The sequence below is a fragment of the Dermochelys coriacea genome, chromosome 10 (genome assembly GCF_009764565.3).
Source record: "Dermochelys coriacea isolate rDerCor1 chromosome 10, rDerCor1.pri.v4, whole genome shotgun sequence".
NCBI classification, from domain to species: domain Eukaryota; kingdom Metazoa; phylum Chordata; order Testudines; family Dermochelyidae; genus Dermochelys; species Dermochelys coriacea.
The window spans coordinates 10,331,442-10,350,683 of NC_050077.1; the positions used below are offsets into that span (position 1 = coordinate 10,331,442).

The 19,242-nt window shown below is 41.9% G+C and overlaps 1 protein-coding gene across 2 annotated transcripts in view; it reads right to left on the bottom strand.

The window, feature by feature from the left end:
* SDK1 (sidekick cell adhesion molecule 1) overlaps nucleotides 1-19,242 on the bottom strand; it is a 684,215-nt gene that overhangs the window by 143,949 nt on the left and 521,024 nt on the right. For both annotated transcript variants that reach the window (XM_043493256.1, XM_038420360.2), the window contains exons 19-23: nucleotides 17,646-17,761; nucleotides 15,182-15,374; nucleotides 9,972-10,070; nucleotides 2,921-3,112; nucleotides 468-589 (exon numbers count right to left, since the gene is read on the bottom strand). In XM_043493256.1, coding sequence (XP_043349191.1) covers nucleotides 468-589; nucleotides 2,921-3,112; nucleotides 9,972-10,070; nucleotides 15,182-15,374; nucleotides 17,646-17,761 — 722 coding nt within the window. The remainder of the gene's footprint in view (nucleotides 1-467; nucleotides 590-2,920; nucleotides 3,113-9,971; nucleotides 10,071-15,181; nucleotides 15,375-17,645; nucleotides 17,762-19,242) is intronic.

Here is a 19,242-nt window from a genome sequence, read left to right on the forward strand (position 1 = left end):
TATAAGGTGCCACAGGACTCTTTGCCGCTTAGTTTATGTTTCATCTTACCTTTTCCTGAAAATACATACAAAGCTCCTTACAAAGGTCCATGTGAATTATTCAAAGGATGAGACCTCTCGGATATATTATGTATGGTAAATATCTTAGGACCCACACAAGAAACCTTCAGTTTGCTCCTGTGTTTCCTTTGTTGATCTTTTTGTTCTGCCTGTGCACAGAAATTAAAACATACAGACCACCCCTTTCTCTCTCTGGTTGTTCCATTCCTGGCTAACCCTTCTAAATTCTCTTGCGTTTTAACCTCTACTTTCTCTCCCAAGAGACCAAACATCACTAAAACAGTCAGTCCACTGGTCAAGACCTAGTATCTGAAGCTGATAAAAATGTTATTTGAATAGCAGTGGAAGATTCAGATGATCTATTACTGATCAGGAACCTCATCAACAGATTTCTGTCATGTACGTACCTGCCCCTCTACTATCCACTTGGAGATGGAGGTTTTCCCGTCATACCCAGGCCGGAACTGAAGCGTGGCAGAGCGAGGACTGATGTTAGAAATAACCAGATTAGATGGGGCACCAGGAAGTTCTGTAGAAATTAAAACAAATTAAAAAGGATAGAAATACTTTGGGATTTAGAGAACAAGTATGCAGATCAATAAGTAGACATTCAATATTTCAGCAAGTAGTACAGTATATCACTTATAATAGAGTGAATACTTTAATTTTCCACACAGACATATATAATTAGAATGTTTATACTGCACCATATGTATGCATGGCATTTTACAGACTAATAAAATGACATATCCCTGTCTTGAGGACCTTAGAATCTAGATTAACATCACACCATAAAAGCTACATACGAAAAAGAGGCATGGTCTCGTGTTTAAAATGGTCCGGAAACATGGGCTCCATTCCCAACTCTGCTAGTGAATTGCTGTGTGACCTCAAGTAAATCACTTAAACTCTCTGTGCTTCAGTTCCCCATCTATAAAATGGAGATAATATTTACCGACCTCATAAGATGTATAGAGGCTTAATATATAAATGATAGTAAGAGACTCTGAGATCCTGGTGTCTGGCTGTTAGGTCTTTGTCACTTGCTCAGGGTCTAACTGATCAGCATATTTGGGGTCAGGAAGAAATATTCCCTGGATCAGATTGACAGAGATCCTGTGGGTTTTTTGCCTTTCTCTCCGCTGTGGAACATGGGGCACTTTCTGGTTTGAACTAGAGTAAATGGTGGATTCTCTGTAACTTGAAGTCTTTAAATCAAGATTTGAGGACTTCAGTAACTCAGCCAGAGGTTATGGGCCTATTACAGGAGTGGGTGCTCAGATAGATGATCATGATGGTCCCTTCTAGCCTTAAGGTCTATGAGTCTATGATATGGAAGGTTCTTGGAATAGGGATTTCTGAGAACCTACCTAGTTAGGAGTTGTTGGAACTCTGCAGAGAAATGTTGACCAGTATCTGCTGACTCAGTGTGGCAGATCAGGTTTGTTAACTACATGTTGGAAATAAGTTAGGTGGGAGTGACTCTTTAGGCAGAAGAAATGGGGGTATAGAACAGAGAAGTCTCTGCAGAGAAATCCCATGATCAGCCAAGCTTAAGCAGAAAGCTTAGGCTGAACTACACCTCTACCCCGATATAACGCTGTCCTCAGGCGCCAAAAAATCTTACCGCGTTATAGGTGAAACCACGTTATATCGAACTTGCTTTGATACACCGGAGCGCACAGCCCCGCCCTTCCAGAGTGCTGCTTTACCGCGTTATATCCGAATTTGTGTTATATCGGGTTGCGTTATATTGGGGTAGAGTTGTACATGGTTTTTTATGTTGGTATTTGAGTTATCAACAAAGTCAGACCCCAAGAAGGTGTAAAATTGGACAAAATACATTTTTTGTAGATTGTATTCTAAGCAGCATAGAAACTCCAACTGCACTACCAAAGTACTAAGTATTATTATTATAATTAGTAATCATTCATAATGTTGTACTATGTAAAAAATTGCAAAATTAAAACAGGAGACTTTTATGGCATGTGTTGTGAGGATACAGGAACACACAGCATTTCTTGACTCATATTTCATATTCACAAGAAGTATGATTGGTAAATGACCTTGCCAAAATGGGACAAAATGTATTGGTATATATTTGTAGGAGTGCAAGAAGGCGAACTGCACTGAACTAGTCTAAACGTACCGACACATCTACATCAGAATGCACAAAAGGAGTCAGGCCATGCACTGCTCTAGAGGAAGTGAAAATCTTAGGTAACACCAGAGGGAGACCTGACACCTCAGAGTAAATAGCCAAGCTGACTTAGATTTTCAAAGCAGATCTAAGTCAAACAGTGTTACTGCATTTGAGACCTCCTCCCCTGAATCTCATCTTGACAGGTAGCTGTACATTGCCACTCCCATTTTAGTGGTCCCACTATTGCAACTTAAGCTCTAGGATGTAGAACTACTTCTTCTACAAGATCTCTTGCATGCCAACACGTCCCACTTTTGTAAATATTTTTTTATTTGCATCACACAAATATCTTACAGTCCAAGTACACTGCAATTCTAATCCTTACAAAGAGAAAAATCTTTCTTCATTTTTAAAAAGCATCTAAATTCCCTCCCCCCAAAGTTGTGGTTTATTTGGATTTTTTAATAACGATCACTGCTTGCCCCCTATCTTTTTTTACTTTATAAATGCAGAAAGATACTATAATAAGTATCTATTTTATTACCTTTCCCTTTCATTTGTCCATCCCTTCTATACTTCTTTAATTATGTTGTACTGTGTCTTCATCGTTAAAAATAAAAGAATTATTATTACTGTACTCAGGAAACCAGTGTTCCCTGGAAACGGCCGCACCCGGGAGTCAGTATACTTTGGGTCATTCTCTGTAGTTTTACCAACCTGGAGGCACTCCAGAGGAAATGGTAGAGGAGGTGACCAACCCAGTGCCTTTTGCAGTCATAGCTGCCACCTCAATAGTGTAGGTGGTGAGAGATGACAGCCCAGTGATTTTGTATTCAAGGGTTGTGTTGGCTAGAGTGCAAGCCAGACGAGAGTCATTCCTGCTGTACACCTCCCAGGAGATCTGGTAGCCTAGAAAACAATTACACAGAAGTCAAGGAGTTGTAACAATGGCGTGTTCTTTGTCTTCCTATCTATGGAAATCCAGATGTTCACAAACTGTGGTGGAGCACTTGCTGCAGGTGGGCTGTGGAGAGTTAGCTGGTCATGTTGCTGGCTCTCCTCCAGCATGGATACCTTTGTACAGAAAGGAAAACGCACTTAATGCATTAAGGCCAATTAAAAATACATACTTTTCCAATACTACTTTTCCACATGAGCAATTATTGTGGCTGCCACTGGGATATCATGTGACCATGAAATTGCAAAGGGGAAGGGAGGTGGTTTACATGGAAAAGCCTTCTATCAGTATGTAGCATACACAGTAAAAAGATTGAGGAATCCCAGGAATAATCTTTCTCCGAAGGGTGGGATTTCAATTTATGAACTCTAAAAAATGAATAAGAAGAGACACTGAAAAACTCAAACTCTTCTCACCAGCAAGTAGTTGGAAACTTCAGTGAAAAATCTATGCACAGCTACCAGGGCAACTCCTTTCCTAGGCTGAGGATCTAGAAATACTTACAAATCAGGTGATAATGATCTTGCAGGAACATGGTGGGGCTCTTACAGAAACAGAAAAACCTTGACTCCCCATAGCTTCCTGCTGCACACACTTTTTAGCAAGGTGAATCATTATCCGGTCCTTTAAAACCTAGTGTAGCCAACCTATCATCCTAATCCCTACAAAGCCTGACCCTCCACCTCATTCTTCTATTGGAACCAGCCTGTTAAATCTTTCACGTCTTATCTCTTTTATATCCATTTGCCTTCCAGGAACTTTCAAAAGTTTCTACAGCCTGATTTTGTCTCTGAATGTGTTTGTTCTCTTCCTCGTTCTCCTTGCTTGCTCTGCCTCTTCCTACTCCTATGGCAACTTTATTCTCCCTTGAGCCCATTTGAACTTACTGTGTCAGCCCCTGTGATTTGGCTCAGGGCAAAAAATACATGCAGCTCTTGAAATCAAAGGAAATGGATGTGATTCAAATGAGTATTAGAAAGGAACCCCTCTGACTGTACTGGGAACACACTGGCAAGGGAAAACCAGGCCTTCCAACCACATGCCTTCCTCAATATCTCCCAGTGCTGAACTCAGACAATTCACATTGTTTTCAGCAATAACATTATAAGTGATTAATACGTACAAGTTGAAATAACAAAATGTCCAGTGATTTTAATCAGAAGTGTTTACTTCAGAGAAGCAACATGATCTAGCAAATTAGATACTGGAGAGGGAACCAAAAAGAAAAGGAGTACCGTTGGCACCTTAGAGACTAACAAATAGTCTCTAAGGTGCCACCGGTACTCCTTTTCTTTTTGCGAATACAGACGAACACGGCTGCTACTCTGAAACCTGGAGAGGGAACCAGGAATTCCTGAATGCTAACCTTAGATCAGCGATTTAAACACTCAGTGCCTGAGTTTCCCCCATCAGTAAAATGGGAATGATAATAATCAACTTACATCTCAGAGGTGTTGTGGGGTTTCATTAACGTTCATGAAGCAAGCAGTATTATTTCCCAGAGAGATCATACTTTTTGTAGCACAGATAGTTATTGAAAAAATCATTAAGAGCAGTAGTGAGTGGTTGAGGTTCTGTGGCTGACAATGTGCAGCTGGTCAGACTAGACAATCATGATTGTCCCTTCTGACCTTAAAGTCTTCAAGTCTATGAGGATGCAGACTTTGAACAAGAGGTCTATTGACCTATTAATAAAGGGTGAAGGTCACAGCAACACAGAGTAAGAGCAAGGCTCTCCCCACTCTTTGCTGCCCAGTGATGGGGTTATGGGCAGAATGATCTCACGGGGAATTTCTTCATCCCTTGCACACCTCAGAGGAGGGCACTCTGCTGCTCCAAATAGACCAATATGGTGAGTGTGGGATTGGGAAGTGAACCAACAAAACTGCAACTATGCAGGATCCTGTGACTCAAAACCGCTGCATGGAGGTACACAATCAGTAGCCACTCTTAGCCCAGAAGCTGCCAAAGGGCAGTTCAAAGCTGGGGTAGTGGTCAGAGAGGAGTTGCACAGCAGCCCTACAATCTGCCCATGATTTGTGGAGAGGGCTGATATTTTCTCCATTCCTGCTTAGCATCCTGATTATTGAGGCTGTGTGTGGGGAAAGGGGGATTTCACCCATAATGCACAAACAAAATAAAATGTTTGAAGATGTTTTTAAACTAAAAGATAAATAAGGGATTTGCAATGTTTTTCCCATCCATCTGTGCCCAAAGGACAAGTGACAATATCCTGTCCTAAGTTAAACAATGTGAACTTTCCTCTGCTGATGTAGTATGTTTAGGAGAAGCTTTGGCTAACCACCAGATTTTGAGGATTACCTCTGTACATATTATGGGGTGCCCATCACTACTCCAAAGCCATACTGCATGTGGAAAGAGATCCAGTTTTGCTGCATATCGGGCATGTATTATTGATGGTTTTATTTGCTGAAAAAAGAGTCACCAGGAAAAATACACCAGGATGTATCATTTACAATACCAATCTAGAGCAAAAACAGAGGCAGCATTGACTGTGGATATTTCAATTCCAATAATAAAACAATTAGAGACTATCCATACAAAAACACAAACCAAAATGCACGTCCACACCCACACCCACACAAATAAAGCCTAGTGAAATCAGGCAAGATAAAAAAACAAACACACACAGCAATGAAGGAAAGGAACTCCAAAAACAGTATCCAAAAGACATAGCACTTAAACACCAGTGACAGACAGACGGGACATGTGGCTATAAAAAATGCCCTCTGTTTTTTACAGACATAATCTATGCCAGGGATATGTGCAGTGGAGTCCAATGGGGCTGGGCAGCAATGGTTTCATCTGGTTTGAGTGTAAGCGAGAATACAAAAGGTAACACAGAGTCTTCCTTATGCTTTGGCACTACACCTTCTCCCTAAACTGCTGTCTAACCAAAACTAACGACCAGAGGTGTTTCAGAAATAATTTTCTGTTGATCTGGAGTAAATTTTCTACAAGAGACCAGTACATCCAATCACAAACTGTCCATCTACATCCAGGCTCTCATAAATCAGAGTTTACTGAAGGAGAGAGGAAGATACTGAAATTTACAATGAGAGCTATGGGCAGTTTAGCAGAGCAGGCTAGCTGCCTGCCTTGCTATGCCCCCTGTGTTTTCCTCTCATTCCATGTACCAGAATTAAAAAGGAGCCGTAGTAAATGATATCAATGAGCAGAAGTGATGAAGCAGTGGCTTTCTAAGCACTCTTAGATCTCTAAGCAGTACTGTGTAAAAGCCTTGAGCCATTCAGGGAAATGAATGGTTCTGCCATCCCTTTCTCCCACCCTTAACACAATGTACACCACTAAAAGGGGAAGTTATAAACCTTGGCTGCCATGTTTTTTCCTGCCTGTATTTCCTCATAAACAACAGCGCTTTTTTTTAGTTCTTTTCTTCTAAAACAATTTACCCTATGTATGAAACAGCCCATCATCTCGCTCCATAAGGTTTCCAAATCATTCTGGGAGATGGCAGCTTGTTTCCAGCAGAGCAGTTCTGGAGCAGCAAATGTATTGTGATCTGCTATGCAGAGGGCAGATTGCTAAGTGCAGTGTTAATTTGGGGGGAATTTTCAAAGCAACTCTGAAACCATTCAATAGTAATAATAATATTATCTTATATTTGTATAGCACCTTTCACCCCAAAGGAACCCACAATGCTTTACAAACTTCACATAGTTAGCATGTTATGCTAGACATTACAGTGATGGCAGCAACAGAAATGACAGGCTAAATCAGATTAGTAAACATACAGCCAGGAATCACTCCCCTATCCCCAAACCAAAATGTACTCACCTCTGGGATAGAATTTCACCTCTGTTTGAAATAATCCCCAATATCACAGAAGCATTTATGACAGGAACTAAAGAAGATTTTCATATCCACTTCAAAGTACTGGAGCAATTAGATAACTGAACATAGCTACTCAAACTGGCAAAAGTGCCTGACCCTTATGAGAGGTGAGGAGATTACAGTTGAAAATGATATGGCTAATGGGTTTCTTTACACGTTTTATTTTTATACTTCACTTGAATTCATGTACACAACTGAATATATGTAACTGGTAAATACTGGAGAAAATATTTATCTTTAAAGTTTATCCTCAAAGAATGTCATGGTCCAAAATTTTCAAATCTGGGTGCATCAAGTTAAGCATCTAAACCCATATTTAGTTTTCTAAATAAGTGCCCTTCTATTAAGATATGCTGAGACCCTACAGCTAAGGTTGCCAACTTTCTAATCGCACAAAACTGAACACCCCTGCTCCGCCCCTTCCACAAAGCCCCACTCCCGCTCACTCCATCTGTTGCTCCATCTGTCTCCATCTGTCCCCATCTGTGGGGCTGGGGATGAGGGGTTCAGGGTGCGGGAGAGGGCTCTGGGCTGGGGCAGGGTGTTGGGGTGCAGGAGGGGTTAAGGCTCTGGGCTGGGGCCATGGGCTCTGGGGTGGGGCCAGGGATGACGGGTTTGGGATGAAGGAGGGGGCTGGAGTAGGGTGTTGGGGGGGTGCGGGCTCCAGGAGGGAGTTTGGGTGTGGGAGGAGACACTGGGCTGGAGTAGGGGGTTGGGATGTGGGAGAGGGTTTGGGGTGTGGGGTCCCGGCAGTGCTTACCGTGGCTCCTGGGAAGTGGCCACCAAGTCCTGCAGCCCCTAGATGCAAGAGTGGCCAAGGAGTCTCTGCGCGCTGCCCTCGTGCCTGCAGGTGCTGCCCCCCACAGCTCCCATTGCTCGCAGTTCCCAGCCAATGGGAGCTGTGGAGCTGGCCCTCAGGGCGGGGGCAGCGCAAAGAGCCTCCCTGGCCACCCATGCGTCGACGGGCTGCAGCAACATGGCGGCCGCTACCAGGAGCTGCCAGGAACTAGGGCAGGCAGGGAGCCTGCCTTAGCCCCAGGTTCCCGCTGTGACACCAACCAGACTTTTAATGGACCTGTCAGCAGTGCTGACCAGAGCCACCAGGGTCCTTTTTTTGACCAAGTATTTCAGTTGAAAACGGGACGCGTGTCAAACCTACCTACAGTTCCCAATGATTTCAGTGGGAGCTGATTGCACTTAACAGCTCTGAATACCAGGCCACTTATTTGGGTGTTTAAATATGGATTCAGGTGCCTAATTTTAGGCACCCAGGTTTGAAGATTTTGGCCAGATTTATCCAACGGTTACAGATCTGCTTTCTGCAACCATCAGTTTTTGCCCCAAGACCACTGAGATGAAGGCATGATTTCTCTGAGCAACACTTCAGAAGAGCTACCTCTATTCAGAGCCATCAGAATGTGGTACACCTGCTCAATATAATACAAAATTATAAAAATCTTGAAATGAAATGTTGCAATTTTGTCAAAACAAAATGTTTCATTGACCCAAAACAATTAAAAAAAATTCCTTTGCAGAGATGTCATGGATCTGTCCATAGTATAGTGCCCCCTTTAGAAGCTGTGTGGGGAGCGCACGGTGAGAGTGCAATTACCCCCACCCCAGTGGGTGCTGCAGGGGTATGTCCTTCTAGCGGGCCAGCATTCAACCTGCCAGATAAAGCCTCTTGGCTGTCTCCTCTCCTCTCAGGAGAAACAACAAAACAGCCTGCAGTAAGCAAATGAGGTCAAGTAAAGGTACGAAGGGGAAATAACACTAGGCAGCTCCCTTCCGGATATGGGCCTCCCTTACTTTACAGCGTCCCGGAAGCATTGTAGTCTCCTTCAGCGCTTACTGGGTCTTCAATGCAAGTTTCAGTCTTTCCCCCCTTTTAGCTCAAGTGATCCGCATCTCCTTCACAAAGGGCAGAGGCTCTATTGACTTTCCGTCCTCTTTTTGAGACTGGAGAAGTTCAACAGCCTGTTCCTTTTCCAGGGTTGCCCCCTTCTGAGTGGAGCTCCCTCCTTTTAACTCCTGCTCCAGTCCTGGCATCATTTGCCAATGCGGAGAGGCAGGGTCACTCCAGCCCAAAGCAGCCTTATACCCTTCCACACAAGTGTAGGGTTTATATACCCTGTCACCAGAGAATTTTGAAATGTTCAGGCTTTTTCAAAATTGGAATGAAGCCAATTTTTGAAAAATCATACTCCTTTGACAAACAGATCTTCCGTCCTCTACACCGTTTGTTTTCTCTAAGGCTTTCCATCTGATGACAATATTACTGATGTGGATAAGTTGCATGAACTTTCTCAGGTATGTACTCCCCTTGACAGAAAAGTGAATGGCTGCTCTCCCAACCACATTGACGTACAGTATATGGATATATAGCAGGAAAGGGTGAAGTAGCATGCGAGTGTGAAACCTGTGCTGTTATATATTCTATATTTTAGCAATAATGTTCAAGTCTTTCTGTCAAATGACCCATAGCCAGACTGCTTGATCGGAGTGTGAAGGACTCTGCTAACTTGTTATTTCATCTTAATTGTAACCTCTTAGCACTGCCAATCAGGATTTCCCAGCTGTAAATTCAGCATCAAGAGGTCCTGATCCTTAGCACCAAGGGTCAAACGGAGTCTCAAAGAGTTTCAGAAATCTAGTAATGCAGGTGGAACTGGCGGGAGATTTAACAAGCTTGAAGACTCTGTGGGGAGTTGATTTCTAATACCAAGTGCATTCTCAGTGGCCACAATCATGGACTGGTGGTAACTGGACCTGTGCCTTCTCCAACATGCCCTAGTTGACATTTCAATTACCCTAAAGAGGAAGTGGCATTCTTGGTAGGCAGCTCTTTCAAAATGTTCTATTATCCAGCCCATTTTTTTCACTGCAACAATACATTCCAACACCTTCTTTTAAAGGATAACATCTGATACTTGCCTGTAATTATGCCATTTTTCTCTACAGGTTCCTGCCAGCTGACCTTGAGAGACGTGTCCAGAATCTCAGTGAAAATCAGGTGTCCCACAGCTCCTGGCTCTGGCAATCAGAAAGGGAAATCTGTTAACAGGAGATCCCCATTTACTTTGGATGTGATTCATGTGGCAAGGTTAGCACTGAAGAAATAAAACACTGAGACAGGGCTAGTGGAAACCAGCAGGAGACATCTGTAAGAGCTGCAAGGGAGAGGGGGAATGCAAGGTGTTAAGAATCACTTTGGCTATCATCACATAAATTATTTTATCCAGTCCTCATCCTCACTGTGCAGAGAACTAAAAAGATTGGCAGCAGGAGATTTACAGACAATTTGTTCTCCATCTCTCTTCTTGGTCTAATCTAATTAGAACAATCAAGCTAGCTGGATCCTGAAAAGCAATTGTATTTGCTGTTCTCCCTCAACAATATCATGTAGACTATAGTCTTTTTCTCTGCCTTTGCAGGGGCTGAGTTATCAGGCCTTGTATCTGCAGAAGCAGTATCAGCAGAATTCCCATTTGGGTAGGATCTTTTAACTTCACAAATCAAGGTCAGTGTTATCCAATCTGCTCTTGGATAAACTCTTGCAAAACAGCTCTAAAAAATCTCCAGTATAATAGTAACTACCTTCTGTAAAGTGTACATAACTTTGCAAAACTTTTAAAGGATTTTTATGGTGTAGCTCAAGAGCTCTTGAAATGTTCAGTTCCCTGGTGTACAATGAGACTACAAAAGGGAATGACTATCAAGAATACACTATCCTCCCTGAATTCTGATCTTCAGGGAAGACAACCTGACTGATTTTTGATCCAACTTGCTGTTCTCTCTTCAATTGATAAACTGGAAAAGGGAGCTTTTGGCTTACTTTATATTCACTGTGCTTTTTGTTACCTGGATTCCTACCCAAATTTGCTGTCCTCCAGCTCTGCTGACACCAGGTGGAAATTTCTGGGCTGCAAATTTGTATTTTATTTCCTCTTCACTTTTGTGCAATTTCTCATTCCCTTTCCACCATGAAAAAAGAAAGCCTGCCAGTAGGCTGGCTATAGCCACATTTGCAATTGTGCAATCCCAGAGAGGGAAACCTCTGAGGCCATTCTCCAGTAGTCAAAGCCAGTAGTCAAAGAATTATAGAAAGAACTGCTACTCTGGTACAAATCTCAGGAATATCTAACAATAGTAGGTATGCAGTATTCAGGAGTGGGTATCTATATCCCTGGCCTTGATATCCTTACCCACAAAGTTGCAATCCAATTTGCTGCTGCAGTTACAGTCCAATTTTAATTTTGTTGTACAATTCTGAAAAGATGGCATGGGTTATATTAAGCCACCAAAAGCTGGGTCTCATTGGATGTCAGTTCATGTTTGATCTACAACTGATCGGCAAACAAATTCTTTTGAAGAATAAACAAGCATTGTTGTAAAGAAAGGCAGAAAGTAACCCAAGTGTGAGCAGTAGTCTGGAAGAATCATGTTCTCTTTAGATTTAAAGTCTGCATCATTTTTCACCATGTAGAAGTGTCCAGTGAAATATGAAATGAAATCCACATAAAAGCACCAAGCTCAAATACTCAAGTAGGGTGACCAGACAGCAAATGTGAAAAATCGGGATGGGGGTGGGGGGTAATAGGAGCCTATATATGAAAAAGACCCCAAAATCGGGACTGTCCCTATAAAATTGGGACATCTGGTCACCCTATACTCAAGTCCTGGAGCCACACTAAGGATTTGGTGTGTCCTCTGAATGCACAGATCGTGCAGTATGTACAAATATCCTAATGGCAGCTCTCCATTTAGCAATTGCAACTCCAAGGAAATTATTCTCTGTAGAGTCTTTAAAAAATCATACCACTTACTCAGTATTAGGCAAATACAATAACTGTATCCAGTTTGCAAATTAATTCCAATTCAGCAATCTCTCGTTGGAGTCTGTTTTTGAAGTTTTTTTGTTGAAGAATAGCCACTCTTAGATCTGTAAGCGATTAGATCTGTAAGTGACCAGAGAGATTGAAGTGTTCTCCGACTGGTTTTTGAATGTTATAATTCTTGATGTCTGATTTATGTCCATTTATTCTTTTACGTAGAGACTGTCCAGTTGACCAATGTACATGGCAGAGGGGCATTGCTGGCACATGATGGCATATATCACATTGGTAGATGCGCAGGTAAACAAGCCTCTGATAGTGTGGCTGATGTGATTAGGCCCTATGATGGTGTCCTCTGAATAGATATGTGGACAGAGTTGGCAACGGGCTTTGTTGCAAGGATAGGTTCCTGGGTTAGTGTTTTTGTTGTGTGGTATGTAGTTGCTGGTGAGTATTTGCTTCAGGTTGCGGGGGCTGTCTGTAAGCAAGGACTGGCCTGTCTCCCAAGATCTGTGACAGTGATGGGTTGTTCTTCAGGATAGGTTGTAGATCCTTGATGATACGTTGGAGAGGTTTTAGTTGGGGGCTGAAGGTGATGGCTAGTGGCGTTCTCTTATGTCCTTTGTTGGGCCTGTCCTGTAGTAGGTGACTTCTGGGTGCTCTTCTGGCTCTGTCAATCTGTTTCTTCACTTCAGCAGGTGGGTGTTGTAGTTGTAAGAATGCTTGATAGAGATCTTGTAGGTGTTTGTCTCTGTTTGAGGGGTTGGAGCAAATGCGTTTGTATCGTAGAGTTTGGCTGTAGACAATGGATCGTGTGGTGTGATCTGGATGAAAGCTGGAGGCATGTAGGTAGGAATAGCGGTCAGTAGGTTTCCGGCATAGGGTGGTGTTTATGTGACCATCGCTTATTAGCACCGTACTGTCCAGGAAGTGGATCTCTTGTGTGGACTGGTCCAGGCTGAGGTTGATGGTGGGATGGAAATTGTTGAAATCATGGTGGAATTCCTCAAGGGCTTCTTTTCCATGGGTCCAGATGATGAAGATGTCATCAATGTAGCGCAAGTAGAGTAGGGGCATTAGGAGACGAGAGCTGAGGAAGCGTTGTTCTAAGTCAGCCATAAAAATGTTGGCATACTGTGGGGCCATTGCAGTGCCGCTGATTTGAAGGTATACATTGTCCCCAAATGTGAAATAGTTATGGGTGAGGACAAAGTCACAAAGTTCAGCCACCAGGTTAGCCGTGACATTATCGGGGATACTGTTCCTGACGGCTTGTAGTCTATCTTTGTGTGGAATGTTGGTGTAGAGGGCTTCTACATCCATAGTGGCTAGGATGGTGCTCAGGAAGATCACCGATGGATTGTAGTTTCCTCAGGAAGTCAGTGGTGTCTCGAAGATAGCTGGGAGTGCTGGTAGCATAGGGCCTGAGGAGGGAGTCTACATAGCCAGACAATCCTGCTGTCAGGGTGCCAATGCCTGAAATGATGGGGCATCCAGGATTTCCAGGTTTATGGATCTTGGGTAGCAGATAGAATACCCCAGGTTGGGGTTCCAGGGGTGTGTCTGTGTGGATTTGTTCTTGTGCTTTTTCAGGGAGTTTTTTAAGCAAATGCTGTAGTTTCTTTTGGTAACCCTCAGTGGGATCAGAGGATAATGGCTTGTAGAAAGTGGTGTTGGAGAGCTGCCTAGTAGCCTCTTGTTCATATTCCGACCTATTCATGATGACAACAGCATCTTCTTTGTCAGCCTTTTTGATTATGATGTCAGAGTTGTTTCTGAGACTGTGGATGGCTGCAGCTGGTAATAGCTCATCTTAAGTGATCACTCTCCTTAGAGAGTGGGAGTGGATGGGTCATTACACAAAGTAAAACTATTTTCCCATGTTATTTCCCCCCTTCACCACCACCACTGTTCTTGTGAACTGCTGGAAATGGCCCACCTTGATTATCACTACAAAAGGTTTTCTTCCTCCTCCCCCCTGCCCACGCTTTCCTGCTGGTAATAGCTCATCTGAAGTGATCACTTTCCTTACAGTGTGTATAGTAACACCCATTGTTTCATGTTCTCTGTGTATATAAATCTCCCCACTGTATTTTCCACTGAATGCATCCGATGAAGTGAGCTGTAGCTCACGAAAGCTTATGCTCAAATAAATTTGTTAGTCTCTAAGGTGCCAAAAGTACTCCTTTTCTTTCTTCCTGGTCTTCCAGCTTTAATCCTTTGGAAAACACGTATGAGGTTAAATTATTGGCTCATAGATTCCTGACAGTTATAATGCTGTTTCAGTGATCTGCTAATGTTTTAAAGTTCTAACAGCAGGAAATCTGCTCTTTGAGCACAAAGATATCACACTTCTCTGGATAAGTAGCTAGTTTCTTTCAACACTCTCTCATGGACAACTGGGCCAGAGTTTGAAGTCTTACTTCTTGCACGCTTATGCTGCCCATACCCAGACTCTTCTTTGCAGGAACAATGACTAGCCTAACCAACAGTTATTAAGACAAAACAATATTTCTAAAACCACTAGGTAATCTGGATATATTAAGCAGTTTTTTCTAACTGACTTTTAAATTTTGGGCTCTCAGTACAGTGCTCAGTGAGAGGAAGAGGATTAAAAACACTGCCCAGAGCTAAGATTAGTGATGACAGATAATTGTGCAAGCCTCCTTCACACAGCTTTGCCATTGCAATTTAATCTTGACTTACAGCAACCCCCCCACCCTCACCCCTCCAGACATATCAATCCTAAACCTCTCTTGAACAGACACCTCCACATGAACCAAATTGGGCTAAAATGTATGGGTTTTGAGATGCAGCAAATAACCTCCACACTGAACTACCAGACTCATTTTCATCCCTTGGTACAGATTTGAGTCTGATTTGGCAGACAGGATCAGAACAATGAACTCACCTTCCAAATACTTGAACATAAAAAATATTTGTATAAAACATTTGTAGCATGCAAATAAATAAAGTAATTACATTTTCAAAGTACTTACTGGCAAAAAAAACCCCTCACTTCTGGTGCCTAAGTTTAGGCTGCTAAATCCATATTTGAATATTTAAATATTTTAAATTTCTAGTGGCCTGATTTTCTGAAGTGCCAAGCAATTGCAGCTCCCATTGATTTCAGTGGGTGCTACAGGTGCTCAGCACCTCTGAAAATCAGGTCACTTTCTTTTATGTGACTAAATATGGATTTAGGAGCCTAATCTTGGGAACCAAGGTTTGAAAATTTTGGCCATCACCTTTAGCAGAACCGTTTTCAGGCACTGCAGGTGATTTCTGGCTGGACTAGGCTATACTCACTATCTTCATGAGTGCACAACAGCTGTGGCGGGCTTTGTGGTCCATCCCCTGGTGTGGTGAAACACAGAACTGATGTGTAATAAGCAGTGAATTTCTTCAAGTTGGTAATGCAGCCACTGTGAACTCCATGAAAATCAGGAGCAATGGTGACCACGGTCACAGACTCTGGTGCAGCCACTGGCCATGCCAGGAGCTGGAATAGAGAAAATTTAAATATAGATTAACACTCATTAAAAGTTGTTTCTTTTCACAACACACTTCATTGCCAAGACCTTGTTAGTCCAATTACAAAAAACAATACAGTGAAAACAATGTAAATTCTATCATTGTGCAACTTGAGGATAATCTTGTTACTGGGTTCACTGGATGGGTCTGTACATTACTATCAATTCTCGACAGAGAATAAAAAGTATGTTTTAAAAATAAATGGCCATAGTTTTTACAAGCTGCGTGCCAAAAGTTAGGTTATTATATCCATATTTGAGCACTTAAAGTAACCTATTCATAGACTCATATATTTTAAGGTCAGAAGGGACTATGGTGATCATCTAGTCTGACCTCCTGTAGATTACAGGCCATAGAACCTTACCCACCAACTCCTGCAATAGACTCATAACCTCTGGTTGAGTCACTGAAGTCCTCAAATCATGGTTTAAAAACTTCAAGTTACAGAGAATTCACCATTTACACTAGTTTAAACCTGCAAGTGACCTATGCTGGAGGGGAAGGTGAAAAACGCCCAGTGTTGCCAATGTGACCTAGGGGAAAATTCCTTCCTGACCCCAAATATGTTGATCAGTTAGCTGCTGAGCATGCGGGCAAGACCCACCAGGCAGATATCTGGGAAAGAATTCTCTGTAACAACTCAGAGCCCTCCCCATCTAGTGTCCTGTCTCTGGCTGTTGGGGATTTTTGCTACTGGAAGTCCCTGACAGGCCACATGTCATCATAGGCAGTCCCATCATACCATCCCTTCCATAAATTTATCAGACTCAGTCTTGAAGCCAGTTAGGGTTTTTGCCCCACTGCTTCCCTTGGAAGGCTGTTCCACAGCTTCCCTCCTCTGATGGTTAGAAACCTTTGCCTAATTTCGAGCCTAAACTTGTTAATGGCCAATTTTCTTGTGTCCACATTGGCACTTAACTTAAATAACTGCTCTCCCTCTCAAGTATTTATCCCTCTGATGCATCTGTAGAGAGCAATCATTTCTCCCCTCAACCTTCTTTTGGTTAAGCTCAACAAGTCAAGCTCTTTGAGTTTCCTCTCATAAGGTTTTTCAGCCCTTGGATTATCCTAGTAGCCCTTCTCTGCACCTGTTCCAGATTGAATTCATCTTTTTTAAACATGAGAGACCAGAATTGAACACAGTATTCCAGATGAGGTCTCATCAGTGCCTTGTATAACACTTCCCTGTTTCTACTGGAAATACCTCTCCTGATGCATCCTAGGACTGTATTAGCCTTTTTCACATATATACTCAGCACTTGTGGCTCCCACTGACTTCACTGGGTTTTTGGGTGCTCAGCAGTTTTGAAAATCAGGGCATTTATATTTAGGCACCTTACAGGTTTCTTTAAGAAACAGACCTATAAAGTGCCAGTGAAAGATGTAATTGGTGAAACCCTTTCGAAAAGAAAAGATACCTGACTTCAACCAGTAATTTATAAAGCATGAAAAAAATTATGTGGTAGATAAAAATGTGGCAGAAATGTTGTCCCCATGCCCGACATAATACAATTCAGAATTCCCGTGAGAAGTAGGAACTATAAAGCTGTTGCAATGTAATGGGATTAAAGAAATCCAAGCAAATAGGGTTTTGACAGTTTCAATAAAGTTTTTACTATTTGTTGATAGGTATATATCAGGCTTTTAGTCATTTTATACAGTTGCAAAGGAATTTGCAACTTACATAAAGAGCTATGCAACAAAAGTCTCCAAAATTGCTGGACTGAACGTTGGAATTACATGTGTTAAGTGCTTCTGATTGAAACAAAAGAGAAAATCTAAAATATGGGAAACTGGAAAAAAGAGGTGAAAATTTAGGGTGAAATCCTGGCCTCACTGAGGTCAGTGGCAATTTTGCCTTAGAGTAGATAGAAATATAGGGATTGATTTTCAAAGGCACAAAGGTCATTTATGCACCCAATTCCCATTGACTGTCCAAGTTACTGGGCACCTAGCTCCCATTTATGCCTTTGAAAATCTCTATCCTAGTATCAAAGGAATTAGGATTTGCAACCGATCGAATGTTCCCGTCCTCTCAGTGAGAATTTACATAATCAGCAGATGTTATGTTAGCAGTGACAACAGCTCACTTAATTTAACATAAGCTTCCTTCTGATGTAAGACATTGTCTCTGATGATATACAGCAGGGCTCTGGAGATACATGGAATTCTCCAATTTGGCCCCAAGAAAATTATATATCAAGAAAGTTATGCTGCCTTGATCCAAACTTTGGTTTACCTTGTATCCCTGATTGATACCATTGACAAATTGCTGTGGTGGAGGATTCCATAGGAACTGGATGGTTGTGGAGTTCACAGCTTCAGCTTGCACATTCTGTGGTGGAGCTGTAGGCACTGTTCAAAGTCAGCAGGGAAGATAGATTGAGGGTGGGGTGGAATGACAGGGAGGAGAAGAAGAGATGAATTTAGAAACCTTTAGTTGCCATTCATGATTCACAGGAAATAACATCAGTGCTGAGAAAAGGGATGTGTGATTTATGATTTTGGTGCCCAGCAGCGACTTAAAGAGAAAGGTAATTGGGTTATTTCTCATTTTCTAGTGGAGATTCCTTTAATGGGTAAAGGGAGGGGATGAAATAGTTCTTGTGGCTTATTATTCCACCGATGAGCTTCTCCTAGAGATTTGAGACAGAAGCTTAGATGATGATAGGTGAATACATCTCTTTCAATTATCCATGGCTATAAGGGCAACCAATGGTTTCATGAAGAAATTCCCTAAGCCCTTTAAAATCAAACAAGCCCTCTAAGTAGACAAGCAAAGATATAATGTGAACATATAGAAATTCTAACTGAAGAATCATAATAAGGAGACTGCATCTGTATATCATTTACTGTTCTGAAAAATGTATGATGAAGAAATCTCCTGTGGGATACAGATTATCCCCTGGAATAAAGTATTTTTTCTCCTTTGCTTTTTCCATCCTATCATGGTATTTATTCATACAATAAATGCATATTCAACCGAGATGTGCCAAAACCCATTGAAAATTAGCAAAAATAATATAGGTCACAAATCATAGATGTTGTCAGAGACCTATCCATTGGTGGCCATGTTTGTTTATATTCCATAAAGGGAAAAATTCTCCACCACTGTTTTTGATGCTTTAAAAGTAGTTTTCATTACGTTCAAATGGGACTTTTCTAGTAAAAATTAATAACCTGAGTCTGAGAAATATCCCCAATTCCCAATAAGTCCAATGAGAGTTGTGATTGCTCCTTGCTTTTCAAAATCAGGTCATAAGCTTTTAAAGCTTCAAAGGCATTGTGGGAAAATCCTCTTGCTATGGAGGAACTAAAAAGCAAGACAAGCCACCAGAAGGTCTGAAAAAGCACAAACAATTATTTATCCACCAGAAGCTACGCTCAGTGGAAATAAAAATGTTAGTGGAAACCAACCTACCCCAAACTACTAAAACTCACAATCAGCTAATGATAAGAGAGCAGATCTTCAGCTGGTATACATAGTCCCAGCTGCATAGAAGCCAAAGGAGCCATGACACATTTATAGCAGTTGAGGATCTCCTCCGATAGGCCCTACAAAGGAAAATTGGGGAATAAACCAAGCATTTCAGGAATGACATTATAAACTACACAAGCATCATTCTTCTGTTTAGTTTTATGTCACTGAAATTCCTTGGTAACTTCAAATGGCTTGAAATTTCTGTTACATCTTTACTACCCTTTTGCTCTTCTGTATACACTGTAACATTAGTCACCATACATTGATTAAGCAGAATTCTATATCCTTAAACTGACTTCTGATGTCATTACTCATGGATTTTACATAATCAGCAAGTTCGGGGTCAGAATGCTCT